Source organism: Crotalus tigris, unplaced genomic scaffold (assembly GCF_016545835.1).
Source record: "Crotalus tigris isolate CLP2741 ecotype Arizona unplaced genomic scaffold, ASM1654583v1 scf7180000024391.5723578, whole genome shotgun sequence".
Classification (NCBI taxonomy): domain Eukaryota; kingdom Metazoa; phylum Chordata; class Lepidosauria; order Squamata; family Viperidae; genus Crotalus; species Crotalus tigris.
This window is the reverse complement of record NW_024100561.1, coordinates 4,910,575-4,932,320: the sequence shown is the minus strand read 5'-3', so window position 1 is coordinate 4,932,320 and position 21,746 is coordinate 4,910,575. Positions and strand designations below refer to the sequence as shown.

The 21,746-nt window shown below is 40.3% G+C and overlaps 1 protein-coding gene across 4 annotated transcripts in view; it reads right to left on the bottom strand.

Annotated features, from left to right (window-relative positions):
• The window catches only part of ADCY2 (adenylate cyclase 2), a 132,036-nt gene that overhangs the window by 69,541 nt on the left and 40,749 nt on the right, over window positions 1–21,746 (bottom strand). For all 4 annotated transcript variants that reach the window (XM_039329247.1, XM_039329248.1, XM_039329246.1 and 1 more), the window contains one exon: window positions 15,072–15,233. In XM_039329247.1, the coding sequence (XP_039185181.1) occupies window positions 15,072–15,233 (162 nt within the window). The remainder of the gene's footprint in view (window positions 1–15,071; window positions 15,234–21,746) is intronic.

The window sequence follows — 21,746 nt, the reverse complement described above, 5'->3', positions numbered from 1 at the left end:
AAGGAAAAAGCAGTAAAACATGATAGCCAGCCAGCCACAGGCGCGCGTACATGCGCGCACGCGCGCGCGCGCGCCCACACACACACACACACACACACACTGCCATTTTATACCCTGGAGACTATTCCATTGCCTTTAGGGAATCATATTAGTTTATTTCCATTACATTCTGCTGACTACTTGGATAAGGCAAAAAAACCTGTTCAGGAAACTTTAAATTCTACACAGAATAATACCAGAACTGATACGGTAATACAGGCATACTCACATGCAGAGATTTCTTTTTAAAAAAAGGAAACATGTGCCTGCAGCCCCTGGCTATATTTAAAACTAGAAGAGAAATAGTGGACAAATATTTTAGGCAAAATGCTTTTCTCCAAGACATTTATTGACTAATTGGTAGGATTTAAATGGCTGCACAAGTCAAACATAACTGTGGGTGACATAAAAAAAATCATAAATTACAAATGCAAAACATAAAGGAAAACAACATGTGGTGTAAAAAAACCCCAACTAAAACAATACAAAAGCAAACAATAAACAATATTATTACTCAACCAACAGAGACTTTCATTCATGCTGTCCCAAAGACATGAAAAAGAACTAGATTTTCTCTGTGAATGTATTATTCTTTAATGCATGAGTATTCTACAAATATGCATCTCTACTCAGATAATGAGAAATGGTTTTATTATGTGATACTCTGCTTATAATTTGCATGGGGGAGAAATTCCAGAGAAGACTTTGCTGTTGTGCTTTGCTCGCAAGAAAATTATACAGTCTCAGGAAATTTGTTATTCCTTATTCTTTCACTACTCCACATCGTCCCCAATTCCAATTTGATAAAAGCTTAAAAGATGCTTTCTAGTTTGTAGCACTAAGAAGCATCCCAAGCCTAAAGCTAATCAATGAAAAGTCTGCACTCCAAAGTATGCTGCACACTAAGAGTGCTGGGCCAATGTAGACATTCCGGTTACAAGACAAGAGAGCAGCAATATTTTTCCCACCATCTCACAACAGCTGCCTCCTCTGCTCTGGTTAATTTCGCACTCTCACAATTCTAGATTGAGGCAAGATAAATAATACATTTAGGCACATATCTACACACAGCATGAACTGAACTGTTGCTCATTTAACTCAACATGCATGTTGATGTTTGCTCAAGGAAAAAAAAACAATTTTGCCAAACAAAACACTCAAACCACTCATATCCATTTTAAATTAGGATAATGAGAACAGACTAAAAGGAACTCTTGTGACACACAGGGGTGGGGGGCGCTGAGAAGGAAGACTAAACAAGAAATTGGTTTGGGAGGTTTTTGCATTAAAGCTAAGAAAAAAATAGTTGTATTCTTGTTACAGATTACTTGTGGGAAAAAATCATCCTCTCTCCCTCTGTGTGTGTGTGTGTGTGTGTGTGTGTGTGTGTGTGTCTGTGTATGTGTATGTGTATGTGGTTGTGTATGGTTATGGATAGGTGTGTATGAAAGAGAGAGAGATTGTCACAGAGGATAATTTCTTCACAATGAGCAGGTGTGTGTATATTCATTGATATCTTTTTTATATTAATGTGAAAAACTAGTCCTTGAGACTGAGGTTATGGACATAAAAGAAGCACTTCTGCATGTTAAATATACAGTATCTTAATATTCCATAATATAATATAAAATTAGTGAATAACAATTATTTACTATAATTAACGAACAGCAAATGTAAATAATTGGGGACAATCCTGAAGTACTAAATTCAACTCATTTTTTGCTCTATTGATTTTAACTACGAGCAATAAAGACAATGGTTGCCTTTGGAAGTATGTTCTTCTGGGTACTCTATCTTATTTTGTTTCAAGACATAATAATAATAATAATAATAATAGTAAAGTTGGAAGGGACCTTGGAGGTCATCTAGTCCAACCCCCTGCTCGGGCAGGAAACCCTACACCATTTCGGACAAATGGCTGTCCAGTCTCTTCTTAAAAACTTCCAGTGTTGGAGCATTTACTGCTTCTGGAGGCAAGCTGTTCCACTGATTAATTGTTCTCACTGTCAGGAAGTTTCTCCTTAGTTCTAGGTTGCTTCTCTCCTTGATTAGTTTCCACCCGTGGCTTCTTGTCCTGCCTTCAGGTGCTTTGGAAAATAGCTTAATTCCCTCTTCTTTATGGCAGCCCCTGAGATATTGGAATACTGCTATCATGTCCCCCCTTGTCCTTCTCTTCGTTAAACTAGACATACCCAATTCTAGCAACCTTTCCTTATATGTTTTAGCCTCCAGTCCCCTAATCATCTTTGTTGCTCTTCTCTGTACTCTTTCTAGAATCTCAACATCTTTTTTACATCGTGGTGACCAAAACTGGATGCAGTATTCCAAGTGTGGCCTTACCAAGGCATTGTAGAGTGGTATTAATACTTCACGTGATCTTGATTCTATCCCTCTGTTAATGCAGCCTAGCAATGTGTTGGCCTTTTTGGCAGCTGCAGCACACTGCTGGCTCATATTTAGGTGATTGTCTACTAGGACTCCGAAGGTCCCTCTCACAGTTACTATTATTGAGCATGGTGCCACCTATGCTATACTTGTGCATTTGGTTTTTCTTGCCTAAATGTAGAACCTTGCTTTTTTCACCATTGAATTTCATTTTGTTAGTTAGTGCCCAGTGTTCAAGTCTGTCCAGATCCTTCTGTATCTGAAGCCTGTCTTCTGGAGTGTTGGCTATTCCTGCCAGCTTGGTGTCATCTGCAAATTTGATGAGTTCCCCATCTATCCCTTCATCCAAATCGTTGATGAAGATGTTGACGAGTACTGGGCCCAGAACAGAGCCCTGGGGCACCCCACTACACACTTCCCTCCATATAGATGCAGTTCCATTGAGGACCACTCGCTGAGTATGGCCGGTCAGCCAGCTACGGATCGATCTGGTGGTGGTTCTGTCTACCCCACACCTTCACATGATGAAGTCAACATAATAGTGTGTTTTTAGATCACTGTGTGTTTAGATGGAAAAAAGAAATCAAACAAAGAGGGCTGTTCTTTTCTTTAGGCCTGTTCAACATCCCCAGATCAGCACAAGATTAGTTTTGGACCCTAGAATATGTATGCATGATTCTGATGTAAATATGATGGATTCTGATATAAATATGTTGGATTTAATGATGGAAGGAAAATGGACTTGAATTTAAGAAGATCTGCTCTCCCCACCCCCACCCCCCAGAAGATTAGAAAAGAAAAACAACAACAATCTGTCTTCTATTATTATGTTCTCAGCTAGTGACAGCCTCATAAATACACTAAAGCACAAAATCAACACAGGGTGATTAAAGCGATACTTTTTTGAGATTAGCTATAGTAGAATTTTTCCAAGTCTGATTATGTTATTCCTCCCTCCCTTCTTATAATTATATGAATCAAGGAGGTGTTTACATGAGCTATTTCTAAATGTTATCATACTTCCCAAGATGTAAAGAATGTTTCAGACCTCTGTCTAGGTAACAGTTCTTGCCATGTTCTGTTAAGGTTAGCTACCTTAATCTCTATATAACCTAAGATTACTCTGCCATTTTAAAAGAAGATTATTTTGGAGAAAAAAAACCCTTTACAAATGGTGCATTATTTGTGTGGGAGAAGGTATAAGCATGTTCCCCATCATATATATTGTGTGAACATGATATTATGCCCATACCAGTTGGTTCAGAAACACTTAAATTATTCAGTCTAAAAAAGTGAATGTTGTGAGTGAAGGATTCCTGAATATATTTTGCTTCATATGATAACGACTTACAGGCAGTGCATTTAGTGATGATTAAAACTAAGCCTTTTAAAAACAGAAAGACTATGAGTTTCCTTTTAAAAAGAACACTCTAAATTAAAACACAAATATTGTGAAACCTTTGTTTGCTCATTGACTTGAACTTTCCATAATCAGTGCAATGATAACAACATATGGAAAACTTTCCCCAACCTACCAGTTTGCTGTGTTATTTTCATATTATGTTCACTGAAGAACAATACTGTCTCAGAGATTGAAAACAGAGCTGGTATATAGTTCCTCATTTGATAGAAAAATAAAGTTAAGCACATAATGTTTTCCCCTTATAAAGTTCTTAGATAAAAAAACATGGCCATTTAACAAAATTTATTGGTTTTGCTTTGGCAAATTATCTTTTTTATCACTTTGTCTGGAAAGTAACAAATGCACAAAAAATTGAATACTTTACTGGAGTGTTTAAGGGAAAACAGATACCCAGTCTCTTAAAACAGTGAACTTATGCTAAATTAGATAAAGGAAAATTTAACTTCTTTGGAAAGTGGTGCTTTATTCTATCTTGATTATATAGATGCCTCAATATCACAGATCTTTGAAACACAGATATATTTCAGCACAAGCTAAAGAGCTCCAAGCTACAGCTTTCTTCCGTACATCTCTAAATTAATTGACTCTATGGTAGGATTGCACTTGCCGTGACACTGAACATTAATTTCTCTCCTAGTTCCAAACCCCTTTCATTAGTTTGCTACCCAAACTGGCTGTCGCTTTAATGCCATTTTGTTTTCATACTGACTTTTACTATCAAGGGAAAGACAATCTGATTTGTTCTCATCCTCAACTAGATGTAGTAACAAAGTCTAATTCCACAAGTCGCAAATACAAAGGAACATGCTATTCAGGCAAATGGAATGTCTTCTTCACTCCCTGCTCCAGAAACACTTTTATCCACTTCCTACTTAACTCCAAAATTGCTTTTATGCACACTTTTTTCTAGGTTAGACATTTTTGTTCATTAATTCTCTTCTAATGTTTAGCGGTGTGTGCTGTATGCATCGTGATATGCATACAGCACACATGCAGTGTACTGCAGCTGCCAAAAAAAGCCAACACAGTCATAGGCTGCATTAACAGAGGGATAGAATCAAGATCACGTGAAGTGTTAATACCACTTTATAATGCCTTGGTAAGACCACACTTGGAATACTGCATCCAGTTTGGGTCAGCACGATGTAAAAAAAATGTTGAGACTCTAGAAAGAGTGCAGAGAAAAATAACAAAGATGATCAGGGAGAGGCTAAAACATATAAAAATGGTTGCTGGAATTGGTATGTCTAGTTCAGGGGTAGGCAACCCAAAACACTCAAAGAGCCACTTGGACCTGTTTCCCACCAAAAACAAAACACCGGGAGCCGCAAAACCCTTTTGATATCTAAAATGAAGATAACACTGCATATATCCTTTTTTACCTTTATTATAGGTGTGTGTGTGTGTGTGTGTGTGTGTGTGTGTGTATGTATGTGTATACACACACACACACACACACACATTAAAAATAAAAGTAAAAATATGACTCTTGGGAATATCCATACTATTAAAACAATGATCACCGAGAGAATGCTTTAAGAGAATAAAATTACATACACACATAGGTTAAAAAAAGGATATATGCAGTGTTATCTTCATTTTAGATGTCAAAAGGGTCTCTCTCTCTCTCTGTCTCTCTCCCTCCCTCCCTCTCTATATGCCCTTGGTCTGCCACTCCTCTTCCCCCACTCTCTCTCTCTCTCTCTCTCTCTCTCTCTCTCTCCCTCCCTCCCTCCCTCTCTCTTTCTCCCCCCCCTCCTATCTGCTGCTCACCTGGCAAGCTTCAAGCTATTGTCCAACAAGTTCAGGGGTAAGCAACCTCGGCTCTTTTATGACTCATGGACTTCAACTCCCAGAATTCCTGAGTCAGCCTAGCTGGGCTAGCTAGCTCTCTCCTGCCCTTCCTGCTTCCTGCTTCCTGCAGAGACGCAGCAAGGGGAGGAGCTCCGCCCAGTAAGCTTTTCAGCTCCTCTGGGAACACTGTGAGTGCACTCTCTTTTACACACACACACACACACACACACACAGAGAGAGAGAGAGAGAGAGAGAGAGAGAGAGAGAGAGAAGCAGGGAAGCGCAATTGACTCTCTCTGTCTCTGTCTCTCTCTGCAAAGGCAGAGGAGGCTGGGAGCCACAGGGGAAGGCTCAAAGAGCCACATGCGGCTCCGGAGCCGCAGGTTGCCGACCTGTGGTCTAGTTTAATGAAAGACTAGGGGTGACATGATAGCCGTGTTCCAATATCTCGGGCTGCCATAATGAAGAGGGAATCAACCTATTCTCCAAAGCATCTGAAGGCAGGACAAGAAGCAATGGATGGAAACTAATCAAGGAGAGAAGCAACCTAGAACTAAGGAGAAATTTCCTGACAGAACAATTAATCAGTGGAATCACTTGCCTTCAGAAGTTATAGGTGCTCCAGCACTGGAAGTTTTAAAGAAGAGATTGGTCAACCATTTGCCTGAATTGGTATAGGATTTCCTGCCTGAGCAGGGGGTTAGACTAGAAGACCTCCAAGGTCCTGTTCAACACTGTCCTTCTGGTATATTGCGGGATCATTTTTAGATGTCATGAGAAGCCAGATAGATAATTGTCTTAGACCTCTATGGGAAATCCGTTCTTCTTCCTCCATGAAAGTAAATCTCTGCCAGGAACAGAGAAGCAGTTTCTGGACTGACAGAGGATATGTAAAAGATCCACGTACTAGAGTATAACTCCTTTAAAATCCTTCAAATTTCACTGGTCAGCTATTTTGCATGAAAGGAAATCTAAATCCAGTATACTATTATTGAAAAAGTTGAGCAGCCAGAATTTTTAACTTATTATTTTATTTATATATTGAAACAATTTATATACCCAGCTATCTCACCAAGATGACTCTAGTTGATATACAGAAATTGAAATTAAAAAAAGTAGCACAGTCACAAAATCAATATTCAAAAGCATGTGGTCATGTATGCTCAGAGTAAAAAAAAAAAACTCCTTCCAATCATTAAAATAAAACAGACAGATAAGGGCTTGCTTAACCTCCCAGCCGAAATACCTGTGAGAACATCCAGATCTTTAATACTTTATGAAAGATTAACAGGGTCGGGGGCCATCTGGTTCTCTGTGACAATGCTCTTCCATGGGGCAGGCACAGGGACATGGAAGATATGACTCCTAGGTCCCACAAGATGACACTGTCTAATAGGATCTGGGTCATGGCAACCAATCAATTCTGGTATGGTGAGCAGAGGCAGAGACAGGCAGAGCCACAAATCATCTAACCCTTTGTCATGTAAGACTTTATAGGTAACAACCAGCATATTAAATTGCACCCAGAAATCTACTGGGAGCTACTATAGCTTGTAGAGCAAAGATGATACATAGTTATATTGTATCATAAATAGCCTCAGTACATTATACTGAGCTAAAGAACCAAATGTGGGTAGTTCTCGTTTAGCAGTCAATAATTCAGCAACCATTCAAAGTTACAATAATGCTGAACAAGGAGCCTTATGGCCAATCCTCAAAGTTGTGGCCATCACAGCATCTCTGCAGTCACATGATTGTGATTTGATTTTGATCTGCTTAGCAACCAGAGAACAATTGCAAGAATTGTAATGCCCTGAGGTGACATGATCACCATTTTTAATCTTCACTGCCAGCTTCAGATAAGTAAAGACAATGAGAAAGCCAACGTAAGTCTCAAGTCACAGTCATGTTGTGCTTAATGACCACACATGATTCACTTAACAATCACAACTTGAACTGCTGGAGCTGCATGCCAGCACAGTCATGTAATTTTTTTTTTGCTTTATGACTGCATCACTTTATCAGTGGCGTTCCTGGTCATTAACTGAGAGTACTTGTATAAAAATCATCTCTGCTCATCCAGCCTTGGATGAGGTCAAGGTGGGTGCCTGCTCTCCTATTTCTCCAATGTCAAAACTATTTTTTTTATAATGAACAGGAATTCACTCATGTAGATTACAACAAAAATGTGTAAGTATTTTACCATTTTTAAACATTATTATTTTTGCCTTTGAGTAAACTTTGATTCCTGGCAACTACCTGGAAAATCCCCTGCAATTAGCACTTTTTCAGCAGTGGTTTGCCCTTGCCTGCTTCCTAGGGCTGAGAGAGGTTACCTGGCTCAAGGTCACCTAACTGGTTTTGTGGTTGCTTATATCTAAACACACTACAAGTTCTGTTTTCCTAATAGATATTTAAATTCTTCACAGGAAACTTTGTGGCGCTCTGCTGGATTCCTGATAGCTGAAATATACTAATTTTTAATGGCTTCAAGGGTTTTTTAAGTTATTCTGACAGCTTAATTTTAGTGCTAAACTAGAACTGCTGCATATAATTTCATGGCTGATCTTTGAATCCCATTAAAGAAAAGTGGCAAAAGAGGCAGGGCAATGTGGATTTGGATCCTGCTAACTGAGACAGGGCCTCTTACTATCAGCGAGTGGTTCTGTCTGTGATCCAAATCTTCTTTACCTTCATTTTGGTTCATTTAGTCCATGAAAAAAAAATCTCAGCTCCTTAAGTGTCCGTTATGTGATTAACAACTATTTTGATTCTGTCTAGCTTCATAAATTACTTTAAGCCATTATTTGGGTTTACAGACAAATCACAACAGATAGGGTGCATGAAACACGCAAAGTCAAAATGAAATAAATCACATACCGTAAATGCCGGCGTATAAGGCGACTTCCGCGAGCGCTGAAATCGGCGCCAAAGACGGGGGTCGTCTTATACGCCGAGTCGTCTTATACGCCGGAAATACTGGTAGTTTCCGGCATATAAGACGACGTTCTAGGAATGCGGCCCGGCTATAAAGACGGGGGTCGTCTTATATGCCAGGTCGCCTTGTACGCCGGCATTTACGGTACTATAAATATTAATTAGGATGATGACCTATATTATCTGTATGCTAGGGCAGTGATGACGAACCTTTTAGAGACCGAGTGCCCAAACTGCAACCCAAAACCCAAAAATCGTTGGGTACAGGATGGGCGTGGCCCATTGGGTGGGTGTGGCCCATTGGGTGGGCATGGCTGCGGTGGTAACGGCAGATTGGGTGGGACTAAAAAGTTCAATCAATCAATTCCAACTTTGCGAGATCTTTCTATTTTCTGTGAGAAGTTGAAATTGATTTATTGATTGAACCTTTTTTTTTTTTTTTTTGCACACGATGGCGGAGGCCTAAAGCGAAAAGATTTATAAAACCCAGGTGAAGGCCTAGGACTGGGGTGATGGTGGGCATGCCCACAGAGGGCTCTGCGTGCCACTTGTGGCACGCGTGCCACTTGGTTTGCTGCCATGGGCCTAGAGGGTCCCATATCAGTAGAAATCTGTACAAGTATTAGATGACAGTAAACAGATTTGAAAATAACTGTTTCTATGGGAGGAACAAATACCTAGAATTTTTCTTTTAACTCTAAATATGTTAGCGATGATTTTAATTATTCTGATTTTAAAAAATCCCTTTGGTATATTTGCTAACTTTAACAGTCTATAAATAAGACCCTGATCTTTTACTGCTGTGGGCTCAACTTGAGTGTTGTCATTTGAAATCCCGAAGGTCCTGGCAAGTTCTTGGTTTTAACTATAGTAAACATTTGGTTATTTTTCCTGCAGTAAAGACAGACTTATTTGGGCTTTATTTGGAAGCAATTTAAACATTGATTTTAGTTCTAATGAGAAATTGATGCCTTGGAATAATTCTAATTAAAAATGGCTGGTAATTTTTTTTATCATAGGTTGAAAATGAGATTATCGTTCTTAATCGATCAATAGGTAAGGATACTTCGCAACTTTTGAAATAGTGGAAGAATACAACTTGTTTAAAATGGCCCCATGGCAACAGAACCAGTTAAAATATTTGGTATTTCTGTTGCCAGGACCTGATGTGTTGCCCTGATGTGCCAGCAGAACCTTCAAAATTGCAGAAAATTTGAGTGCATTAGAAAAGATTTCCATCAATTATAAACCAGCAATCTATTATTGCTAAAAATATTTTTAAGCAGGAATGAATGTAGACACTACATAAAAATTTAGAACATAGATTTGGGGTATCCTCTAGTGAAAAATCTATAGCTTGAGGCTTTGTTTCAGAAATGTAGTGTATTGTATGATTCCTATGATTTTAAAAATTCAACCAGTTCAGTACAAATTCTTTTTCAGATTTACAGATTTCTCAAAGATTGTTCAGAAAAAAGATCACTTACCATTTTTCTATACTGGGTATATAATAAACAAAGGAATGTTGTTAGTGCAGCTGCTTTGAGCATTTCCAATGGGATTTGCTTATTAGCTAGATAATATTACTATGGTGAATCAGGCTCAGAGGGAAGAAACTGAGGGTAAAGATGCTAATATGCTGTTACATGATATTTAAAAAATCTGGAACTTGTCATTTATGAAGAATGTAAGAAATAGCATGCCTGGATTGCTGTGAAGGTGATTGTGTATTTTTAGGAGGAAATCTGTGTACCAAACTCTAAAAGTTGGATTAATTAAATTTGTCAGCTCCCAGCCTTTGAATTATTGAAATTGTTTTGTTTTGTTGGAGAGACAAGACTGGAAAGTTGGTTTGCTTGATTTCATTTAGTTGGTTCCAATTCCAATCTGAATTGCATGTGTGTATGTTTGTGTGTGTGTGTATGTGTGTACATATACACACACACAACATACATACCTGAATAAATATTTAAAAACCAAGGCAACAACATGTTGAAATTTGCATTTTTATTTCCAGATTTTCTCTTTCATTCTTGTTTATTTCTTTTCTTGATGGGGGGGCTCTTTTTATCATTTTTTCTTTTTTATTAGTCATCTTTTAAATACACTTTTATAAATTTAGATTTTTACAATTTTATGGATTGTAAATACGTCTATTATTAATTTCCTCCAGTTATTATGTTTTTAAAGAAAATACAATTGTATGGTGTTTAAAATTCACTAAGTGTGCATATTTGTGTGTAGGTATAAATATGGACATAGATATTGATATAATGAACTCTTTTGTTTTCTAGTCCTCTAATCTAATGGACGCTCATATTTTTGAAGTCTGGGTATGCATAAACCTATGCACTGCTGCTATAGATATGTTTCCTGTTTTAAAGGAAGTCACTGAAGGTCAGTGACAGCATTAACAAGCAGCTGCCTCTGAGAGAAATAACAGAATAATAAAGTTGGAAGGAAACTTGGAGGTCTTCTAGTCCAGCCCCATTGCTCAGGCAGGAAACCCTATACCATGGGTGTCAAACCCGATCATATCACAGGTCGTATCGGGGTGTATTGGGACTTTTTTTGCCTTTGCGGGGCCAGGGTGGGCATGGCCTGCGCAGGCCGCATTCAGCCCTCATGCCACGTGTTTAACATGCCTGCCCTATACCATTTCAGACAAATGGCTGTCCTTAAAAACCTCCAGTGTTGGAGCATTCACCGCTTCTGGAGGCAGGTTGTTCCACTGGTTAATTGTTCTAACTGTCAGGAAGTTTCTCCTTAGTTCTAGGTTGCTTCTCTCCATGATTAGTTTCCATCCATTGCTTTTTGTCCTACCTTCAGGCGCCTTGGAAAATATATTGACTCCCTCTTCTTTGTGGCAGCCCCTGAGATATTGGAACACTACTATCATGTCCCCCCACATCCTTCTCTTCATTGAACTAGACATACCCAATTCCAGCAATCTTTCCTTATATGCTTTAGCCTTCAGTCCCCTAATCATCTTTGTTGCTCTTCTCTGTACTCTTTCTAGAGTCTCAACTTCTTTTTTACATCATGGTGACCAAAACTGGATGCAGTATTCCAAGTGTGGCCTTACCAAGGCATTGTAAAGGGGTATTAATACTTCACATGATCTTGATTCTATCCCTCTGTTAATGCAGCCCAGGACTGTGTTGGCCTTTTTGGCAGCGGCAGCACACTGCTGGCTCATATTTAAGTCATTGTCCACTAGGACTCCGAGGTCTCTCTCACAGTTACTACTATTGAACAAGGTACCCCCTATACTATACCTGTACATTTGTTTTTTCTTGCCTAAATGTAGGACCTTACTTTTTTCACCATTGAATTTCATTTTATTAGATAGCGCCCAGTGTTCAAGTCTGTCCAGATCCTCCTGTATCCTAAGCTTGTCTTCTGGAGTGTTGGCTATTCCTGCCAGCTTGGTGTCATCTGCAAATTTGATGATTTCCCCATCTATCCCCTCGTCCAAATCGTTGATGAAGATGTTGAAGAGCACTGGGCCCAGAACAGAGCCCTGGGGCATCCCACTACACATTTCCCTCCGTGTAGATGCAGTTCCATTGAGGACTACATGCTGAGTACGGCCGGTCAGCCAGCTATGGATCCATCTGGTGGTGATGCTGTCTAACCCACATTTTTCTATCATATCAAGTAGTAGGTTGTGATCTGTTTAAGGGCAAACCCTTAAATATTGGAACACTACTATCATGTCACCCCTAGTCCTTCTTTTCATTAAACTAGATATACCCAATTCCGTTCTTTATATGTTTAGCCTCCAGTCCGCTAATCATCTTTGTTGCTCTTCTCTGTACTCTTTCTAGTCTCAACATCTATCTTGCAACTTTGGTTAGGTTACTTGAGAAATCCAATCATACCTAAAGCCAAAATAGACTGCTTACTTCCAGTTGAAGCTGATTTGAAACAATTAAGGCCAGGCTTGTGAATCACTGAAGCAGAGATGAAGGCTTTGCAGTTGTTGGAGCTTTTCATATTTAATTCATTTCTTAAGGCACACTAGCAGTTCCTCACAGCCCATTTGGGGGCAATTATTGTTTTATCCTACTGCAAGCACAATTTCTTGCAGATAAGGAGTATGCTGGGAAAAACATATCACCTTTCCTAAGGACTAGAAAACAAAATGTGGATTTTTAAAATAGAGAATATAGCCCATCACTATGTAAAATGGGTTTCCACTGAATGGAATAATTGTATCTATTACTTTTTCCTGATCAGATTTACTTTTTCTAAGAGTAGTATTCCACTGTTAGAAGTAAGAATAGTATACATTATAGAAAAGCAGATTGGCAGTAATGTTAGTGCTTCTTCTTTTCTCTTTAAGTAGGCACTGTGTTACAAAGGAGCTAAATAAGCATCTAGAAACAGCTAAAACGTAAACTATCCTTCAAGTTGGTGACCTCATAGATACATTCCTCTAGTACAGAGGTATCCAACTTTTGCAACTTTAAGACTTGTGGACTCCAACTTCCAGAATTCCTCAGCCAGTCATGTTGGCTAGGAAATTCTGGGACTTGAGATCTACAAGTCTTAATGTGGCCAGCTTTGACATTCATTCTCTAGCAGTACCAAAAGGATTCTCAGGCTTCTGCTTAGCCAACATCCAAGCATTAAGAAGGCTCAACCCAGTTTAATTTCTAAGCCAAGAGAAATTTGGCTAGATGCTATCACATACAACAGACATGTCAAACACAAGGCCCGGGGGCCGGATGTGGCCTGCAAAGTGGTTTCATGTGACCCGCGACGCCATCCTGGAAACAGTGAGGGAACGGCCCCCACTGTCTTGGCCGTGGCCCAGGCCGGCCGAGAGGGAGCCAATGTACAATTTTGTGGTGGCCATCTATGCTGAAATGCATTCAGTCTTAGCTCCACAAGACCATCTGGAAACAGCGAGGAACCAGCCCCTGCCGTGTCGTCCCCGTGCCCTGGGTGCATGCTGGGGAGGTGACACCTTTTGTGAGGAATGAAGAAATGCACCACCTGGAAGTGGTCCTGGTCCCACCCCCTTCTGCCAGAGACCCTCAGATCTGTCCCACTCCTGCCCAGGCCCCCACAGGCACCTGTGATGCGAATGATGTAGAGCTGGCCACACCCACCCAGTAGGCCACACCTACTCCATCCATGCCTCAGTAGGCCACACCCACCCTGGCCACACCCCCTGAGGGCAACCACAATGCTGATGTGGCTCTCAATGAAATTGAGTTTGACATCCTTGATGTACAAGATGAGAAAGATTTTAGAACTAGAGCAAGGATCTTCAAACCTGGCCCATTTATAACTTGTAGACTTTCAGCTTGCCTGGCTGAGGAATTCTGGGAGTTGAAGTCCACAAGTCATAAAAGGGCCAAGTTTGAAGACCCCTGAACTAGTGACTTATGTCAGTTTATCTGCAGATAGGACTTGTTAAAGCTAATTTCACATTAGGTCTGTCATATGCCCTTTGCAATAGAAAATGGGCCACAATATATCATATAGAGACTTCCTATGCTTGCCCAGGCTTCCAATTGCCTCAGGCAGCCTTTGGGACACCAACTTATTTTGTGCGATAAGCCAGTTCAGAAAATTCAACAAATTATATCCTCAACTGCCCAATTATCAAGTAGAAACAAAACATAAACTGTATCGCATTATTATTTTTACTGGATTGATTTGTAGGGTTGTGGAGGATGGGTGGTTTTAGTTTTCAGTCTCATGTTGGGAAGGAAAATATACATTTGAAAAATAAAATAAAATCAGCAAAACCTCAACAAATAGGAGAGATGCTCTGGTAAGAAGTAGTATCAGTTGTTCTACATAGGATTTCTCAAATAAAAAGGATGCCATTTTAGCATAGTGATATCTTCACCACATACAATTATTGTGGCAATTTCTGTGCTGAGGACTGCTGACTGAGACAGCACAGGTTCAAAACTTTATTTATTTATTCAATTTCTACAGCTGCCCAACTCAACCAAGTGATTCTGGGTGGCTTACAATTCTAAGGATTTTTTTCTCAAAAAAGAGAAAAGTCCTGAAAATAATTACTGTATTTTCTTTAGATCACACTTCCTCATCTTAAATACACCACAAAAATTAATCCATATACAGTAGTCTCTGCAATCATGAATGAAGATTTCACTCTGATCCCTATGTTGAAATTGCTACTGCCAATTGAGGGGTATGGTATAAATGTTCATAGCCTTTACCTGCCCAGAAGTTATTTTTGCTAGCAAGGTTAATAAAGTATAATGACTTTTCATATAATTTGCACAAATTAATATTTCTAACAGATCCAGGAAATACATAGAGTTCCTATGAACTTTAGGACTAGGATATTCCAATATAAACAGATGTAGAATTCTAAGATATGATTTTTAGAAGTACAATAACGGATCCTCTCATGTTCCTAATTATATACTGCTGACATTTGCTGTCCAAGGTAATCATCAAATCATTCTGCATGTAATGACCCATGCTGCTGAAAACATACCTGCCAAACCAATTGTTCCTTCATGATGTCTGTGGATGATATACAGATGCTGAGCACAATGGTATGTGATGCAGAGGTTAGAACGCTGGCAATTATTGCATCCTGCATGTTGAAGGGCAGCATGGTATAGACGACAAAAATGATGAATAGGAAAAATGATACCTGTGCAGAGAAGACAAAAGCAACTCATATAAAAAAATAACTCAAAAAACCTTCAAAACTGCATTAGATAAAAATGGAATAAGCTAGAGTCCAAAGTGTGATACACACTGCCTTGATACGCACCAAACATATTTGTTCTGGCATGGCATGATATGCAAATCTGACAAATTTCATTTACCCAGAATTATGGTTTAAGCATGGAGTATGAACTGAGTTAATCTGTCACATCATTTAACCTATTGTTCAAAGTTAACATAGTTAACAATCCAGTCTGGTTTGGTTTCCTGGTGAGACTTGTTTTTTTTTTATTTTTAAGTACAGTACAGAGATTAACTATGGAGACGTTCATAAAATCATTTTTAATAAGGAATATACAACCCAATTTCCATGTGTTTTCTGATTTCTTTATTTTTCCTATAGTCTTTATAGTCCACTGGTGTGCTTTACAAAGTGGGAGAGTCAATTCAGCAACTGAAGTTTAGGTTAAGATGGTTTAGGTCATGGGTCAGCAACCCGCGGCTCCGGAGCCGCATGCAGCTCTTTCAGCTGTCTCCTGTGGCTCTCTGTCCTCAACCACCATGTGCAGTCTGAAAAAAAAAAGCGGGACTAAAAAAGTTCAACCAATCAATTCAAACTTCTCATGAAGTTTGAATTGATTGGTTGAACTTCTTTGGTTTGTGGGACTGCCCACAAACCCCTTTCCTTCTTCGTACTGCACGTGGTGGCCGGGAGGATTGCTGGAAAAGTGTCCCTGGTAAGGAGCCACGGGTGGCCGGTCTTGGGGTGCCTCTTCCCTGCCCGGCGGGTCTCCCCTCGCCCTGCTCCGCTGCCACCTCTGTTAGTTGCGGGGGTTACCGGGGGTCTTCCGGAGCTTCCCCTCTCCGCCTGCACCTTTCGGCCATCTCATGGGCAGCGGATTCCCCTGTGGCGCCTGCCTGGCCCTTTCTCTACCTGCTGCGCGGTTCTCTTGGCCGTCCTCCCACTGCTGCTGCTGCCGGTCGCGCTGAGTGAGGCAGCGGCAAGTGGGCAGCTGTACCACTTTGCCATCCTCCCACTGCTGCCGCCGCTGCCACTGCAGGAAAAGGAGACCTTGGGCTGCGAGGGCGGCCGGGACGTCCCCGTGGCGGCATTCCCCATTGCTGGCGCGGCCGCCCATGGTACACCCGGCCTTGGCACCCTCCTCTTACAACAGCAAAGTGGCTGAGGATGCGGCAGGGGTGGCAGCTGGGCCGTGCCGTCGCCACCGAAGCCGCTGCCTCCCGCCCTGCTCCCCTTCCCCGCCCATTCATCTGAGGATGCGGCAGCCGGGCTGGGCCGCTGCCACCGGAACCGCTGCCTCTCGTCCTGCTCCCCCTCCCTGCCCATTCAACTGAGGATGTGGCGGCCGGGCCAGGCCACCACCACCAGAGCCGCTGCCTCCCGTCCTGTTCCCCCTCCCTGCCCATACTTTGTATAAATTGGAGTTTTGTGCCATAGGCACTTTGCTAAATGTTTTCTCTAAACATCCTATATATCTGGAAAGGAAATCTTTGATCCTCCAAATAGGATTGAACTACAACTCCCAGAGTCCTATCAGCAGGTGTTACAGTTCAGCAACACCCAAATCAGTTCCTCAGCTCACTTTTCAGTGCAGGATTATATTGCTTACAAACATCACACTGTTCTCTAAGATTATCAGAAGATGCATCTAGTTTGTGCCCCTTCTTTTCATGTTACTGTGTCAGCCATATAAGACAACATCATATAGATCAGGATTACTTTTACAGAGAGAGAGAGAAAGAGAGGAAAGACATGAGAGAGAGAAAGAGGAAAGAGAGAGAGGGAGAGGGAGAGAAAAGAGAGGGGAAAAAGAGAGGGGAAGAGAGAAAGAGGAGAAGAAAGAGGAAAAGAGAAGAAAGAGGGAAAGGAAAGACAAAAAGGAAAGAAAAAAGAGAGGAAAGAGGAGGAAAGAGAAAGAGAAGAAAAAGGGAGAAAAGAGAGGAAAGAGGGAAAGAGAAAGGAAAAGAAAGAGAGAAAGAGAGGGAGAGGAAAGAGAAAGAGAGGAAAAAGAGGGGGAGAGGAAAGAGAAAAAGAGGAAAGAGGGAAAGAGGAAAGAGAGAAAGAGGGAGAGGAAAGAGAAAGAGGGGGAGAGGAAACAGAAAGGGGGAGAGGAAAGAGAAAAAGAAGAAAGACGGAAAGAGGAAAGAAAAAAGAGAGGAAAGAGAAGGAGAGAGGAAAGACAAAGGAAAGAGACAGAGATCCTTTTGACATCTAAAATGAAGATAACATTGCATATATCCTTTTTTACCTTTATTTTACACACACACACGCACACAAACACACACACACACACACACACGTATTAAAGGTAAAAAAGGATATATGCAGTGTTATCTTCATTTTAGATATCAAAAGGGTTTTGCGGCTCCCAGTGTTTTGTTTTCGATGGGAAACGAGTCCAAGTGGCTCTTTAAGTGTTTTGGGTTGCCTACCCCTGGTTTAGGTTAACAACAGTTGGGGTGATGGGTAGTTGCCTTGTCAGATGGAACCTAGGTTCTGGAATTGGGAGTGCGGGGTACAGGAGAGAAAGACTGAGAGAGAAATATGAGGGCAGACCATATCATTTTGGGGGGTAGACTATATCATCTAGTTAGTGAGAGACAGGGGATATAAGGTGGGGACCTGGGAGTAGACTGCTCACAGAGAAGCAATTTCATTGTCTTCAAAAAATTCCACTCCTCCCCCCCCCCCAGAATTCAGTACCAATTCCAAGTCACCAGATTCTCAGAAGTCCTGGCTTCTGGATAGCGCTCCCAAATGTCAGGTTGGTCTGTAACAAAGCAATCCTTATCCACAATCATCCTGAATGTGATGGCTGATCTGGTGCACTGCCAAAACCTGAATGGGCCCAAAATGAGGGTATTTTTCTCTTGGAGATATAACCACCTGAATTTCAAGTGTGGCAATAGCCACATGTTCAGAAGGAAGAATGGCAGTTGTCATCCATGAAGGCCTAATAACTTCCAAGGGGTCTGTGCTACAGTTGGTTGTAAGACCATGTGGTTGAAGCTGAACTATAAGGATGAGTAAGATTTGTTATGGCTATACCAACCTCCTAGTCGCACAATGACATTTCTGCCTGATTCCATTATTTGGTTTTTATTATTTATAAGGTCTTGCTATATTATTGGAGATGTTTTACTGGTTGTTTTTATTGTAAGTTTCCCATAGTTGACTGAATTGGGCAGTTCTACACAGCTGATTAAATTAATAAATGTATTCCTTGGTATGACCAGCTCAGTATAATCAATCAATAAGGAGATTGTTGTCTGTTACAAATTGTGCAGTGATCAGCAAAAATTTTCTTCTTTTTTAAAAAAACAGATTTAAGCTAAATCCCCATATCATATGAAGCAAAACATTTATGTGTTGGTTGTACCTTTGGAAAATTAATACCATTCTCTGAATGATATACAAATAAACATTTAAGCAGCGTTTACTGGCCAAGCCATAAATAGCTTGATTCAAATAAACACTAAGCCACAAGCAGCTGGGCTCACCCAGTGTGTTAAGACACAAGCAAAGCATATTATTGCCTAGTGTGATAAATCAAGCCACAGTATCATATTATAGTACTGGTACAAAAAAAATCTGATATTTAAAGACTGGATAAACTGTGTAATGCAGTATATTACCTTAACCAGACAGATCTGAGCAGTGCTCCGAACTTCTTTAGTCTGGAAAGACTTCAGTACATTCTCTTTTCCCTTCCCTATCTGCAACAAATTCTACACCATTTTTCTTTAATTCAGTGCTTTTCCCTCTCTGATGTTCTTAAAAACGAGCATACGAAACTTCCTATGGTGGAAAGGCTTGCTCTTGTGCTTCAGGGCAGGACAAAACTATAACTCGGTTCCTCCTCTATTGTCCAATATACAGAGTCACTTGTGACAATCTTATTATCCTGCTCTTCCCCTAAGTATCAAACTGCACAAGCCATTTCTAGTCTTCTTGACTAACTTCAGATGAGACCCCTGCCTTCATATACAGCTTTATAACATTCTGTGCAGCAGCTGATTGAACACGAGAGACTCACAGTCTAGTCCAAGTAGACCAGTGGTTCTCGACCTGTGGGTCGGGACCCCATTTGGGGTCAAACGACCATTTCACGGGGGTCGCCAAACAATGCAGTCCGCCATTTTTCCCCCCTTTTCCTTAGCTGTGCTACTCCCTTTTATTCTATTGGCTTTTGAAAGCCAATAGAATAGACTCTCTTGAATATAGTCTAATTCTATTGGCTTTCAAAAGCCAATAGGAATTGTCCAGGCTGTCTCTGCCCTGCTGAGCCCGCCAAAAGTCCCATTCTGCAAACGGTGCTACACCAGTTGAGTAGTCCTCGACTTACGACCGGTTGAATAGTCCTCGATTTACGACCGGTTGGGGGGTCGCGGCATTAAAAAGGTTAAGAACCACTGAAGTAGACCATTATCTGCATCCCTGTAGCTAATCCTCTGCCAGTTGCAAGTTGTTGATAGTTTCAGGCTTTACAGACTGACATATTCAATTAAAGCCTTGTTGTTGTTGTTGTGAAATCATGTCTGACCCATCGCGACCCCATAGACAATGTTCCTCCAGGCCTTCCTGTCCTCTACCAACTTCTGGAGTCAATTTAAGCTCACGCCTACTGCTTCAGTGACTCCATCCAGCCACCTCATTCTCTGTCTTCTCCAGTGAGTCCTTCCTTCTCATTAGGTGGCCAAAGTACTTGAGTTTCAACTTCAGGATCTGGTCTTCTAAAGAGCAGTCAGGGCTGATCTCCTCTAGGACTGACTGGTTTGATCGCTTTGCAGTCCAGGGGACTCGCAGGAGTCTTCTCCAGCACCATAGTTCAAAGGCCTTAATTCTTTTGCGCTCAGCCTTTCTTATGGTCCAACTTTCACTGCCATACATTGCAACTGGGAAAACCATGGCCTGGACTATATGTACTTTTGTTGGCAGGGTGATGTCTCTGCTTTTTAGTATGCTATCTAGATTTGCCATAGCTTTCCTTCCCAGGAGCAAGCGTCTTTTAATTTCTTGGCTGCAGTCCCCATCTGTGGTGATCTTGAAGTCCAGGAAGATAAAATCTGTCACTACCTCCATTTCTTCCCCATCTATTAGCCAGGAATTGAGAGGGCCGGATGCAATGATTTTGGTTTTCTTAATGTTGAGTTTCAAGCCAACTTTTGCACTCTCCTTCTTTACCTGCATCAAGAGGCTCTTTAGTTCCTCTTCACTTTCTGCCATTAGAGTGATATCATCTGTATATATTAGGTTGTTGATATTTCTTCCGGCAATCTTAATTCCAACTTTTAATTCATTTAGCCTTGCCTTTCTCATGATGTGCTCGGCATATAAGTTAAATAAGCAGGGTGACAGTATACAGCCTTGCCAGACTCCTTTCCCAATTTTGAACCAATCAGTGGTTCCGTGTCCAGTTCTCACTGTTGCTTCTTGACCCACATATAGGTTTCTCAAGAGACAAATTAAAGCCTCGAATGGCATAATATGCAAGCACGATAATCTCACTAGTGTTAGAGCCTGTGCCCAGGCTTTAACATAGTGGAATATGAAGTAGCTATTCTAAAACCCAAACCTTTAACTTCTAATTGTTGATTTCAAATTAGAAAATTCTTAGTATTTAGTACAGTAGTTACCTCTTTCCTTAAATTTAGGTCTAATTTTATTTTTTATGGCTCAGGATTTTAAGTTTTTGGATGCTTTTTAGCTGCTTTGCACTCTTCTTGTTTTGTATAGTTTTACATTGTTCACCTTTGTTGTTTATGCTGCTACTACATTTTGTACAGGTCTAGTCTTTTTACAGTCTTAGTCAAATCTTATTTTATAGATATCCAGGTACTGGACCACTGCAATAAAGATTTGCTTTGATTCGACTCTAATCACTATCCTGCACTAGTTTTTCTGGTAAGTAAAGTTACCCTCACAACAACAAAATTACTTCCACAAGCAGTCCAATGTAGAGGGCATTTAGGAATAACTTTATACATTTTTTATTTCTCTTCTTTTTCATCCTGCAAGGCCTTGGGTTTGTGCCTAAATATATTTGGATTGAGGACAAGTAAATGCAGTTCTTCATATAACTTTTGATTCCTGCAGTACACTTAAGAATTATAACAGTTTGATTTATTTTTTAATTTATATTCAAGTAATTCACATTCTCTGAATAATAAACTAAAATAATAAACTAAAAGTATTACTTTTCCAAATTTTGCAATGCAATTTTTCCATTTAAAAGAGCATAGCTATGCATGTATATAAGAAAAACCGTATTCAGGGATGTGTATATTAGTTTAAAGACATTTTATGAACACATTAAATGCCTGGAGAGATATTAAATTTGGAGTATATTAAAATACATGATATAAATGAAAATAAATAAAAGCTTTTGTATTTAAAAATATGAATCCTGAAGTTTACATGTAGGGTAATTATAAATCAAACAATTTCTACAATTGCTAAGTATATTACAGTAAT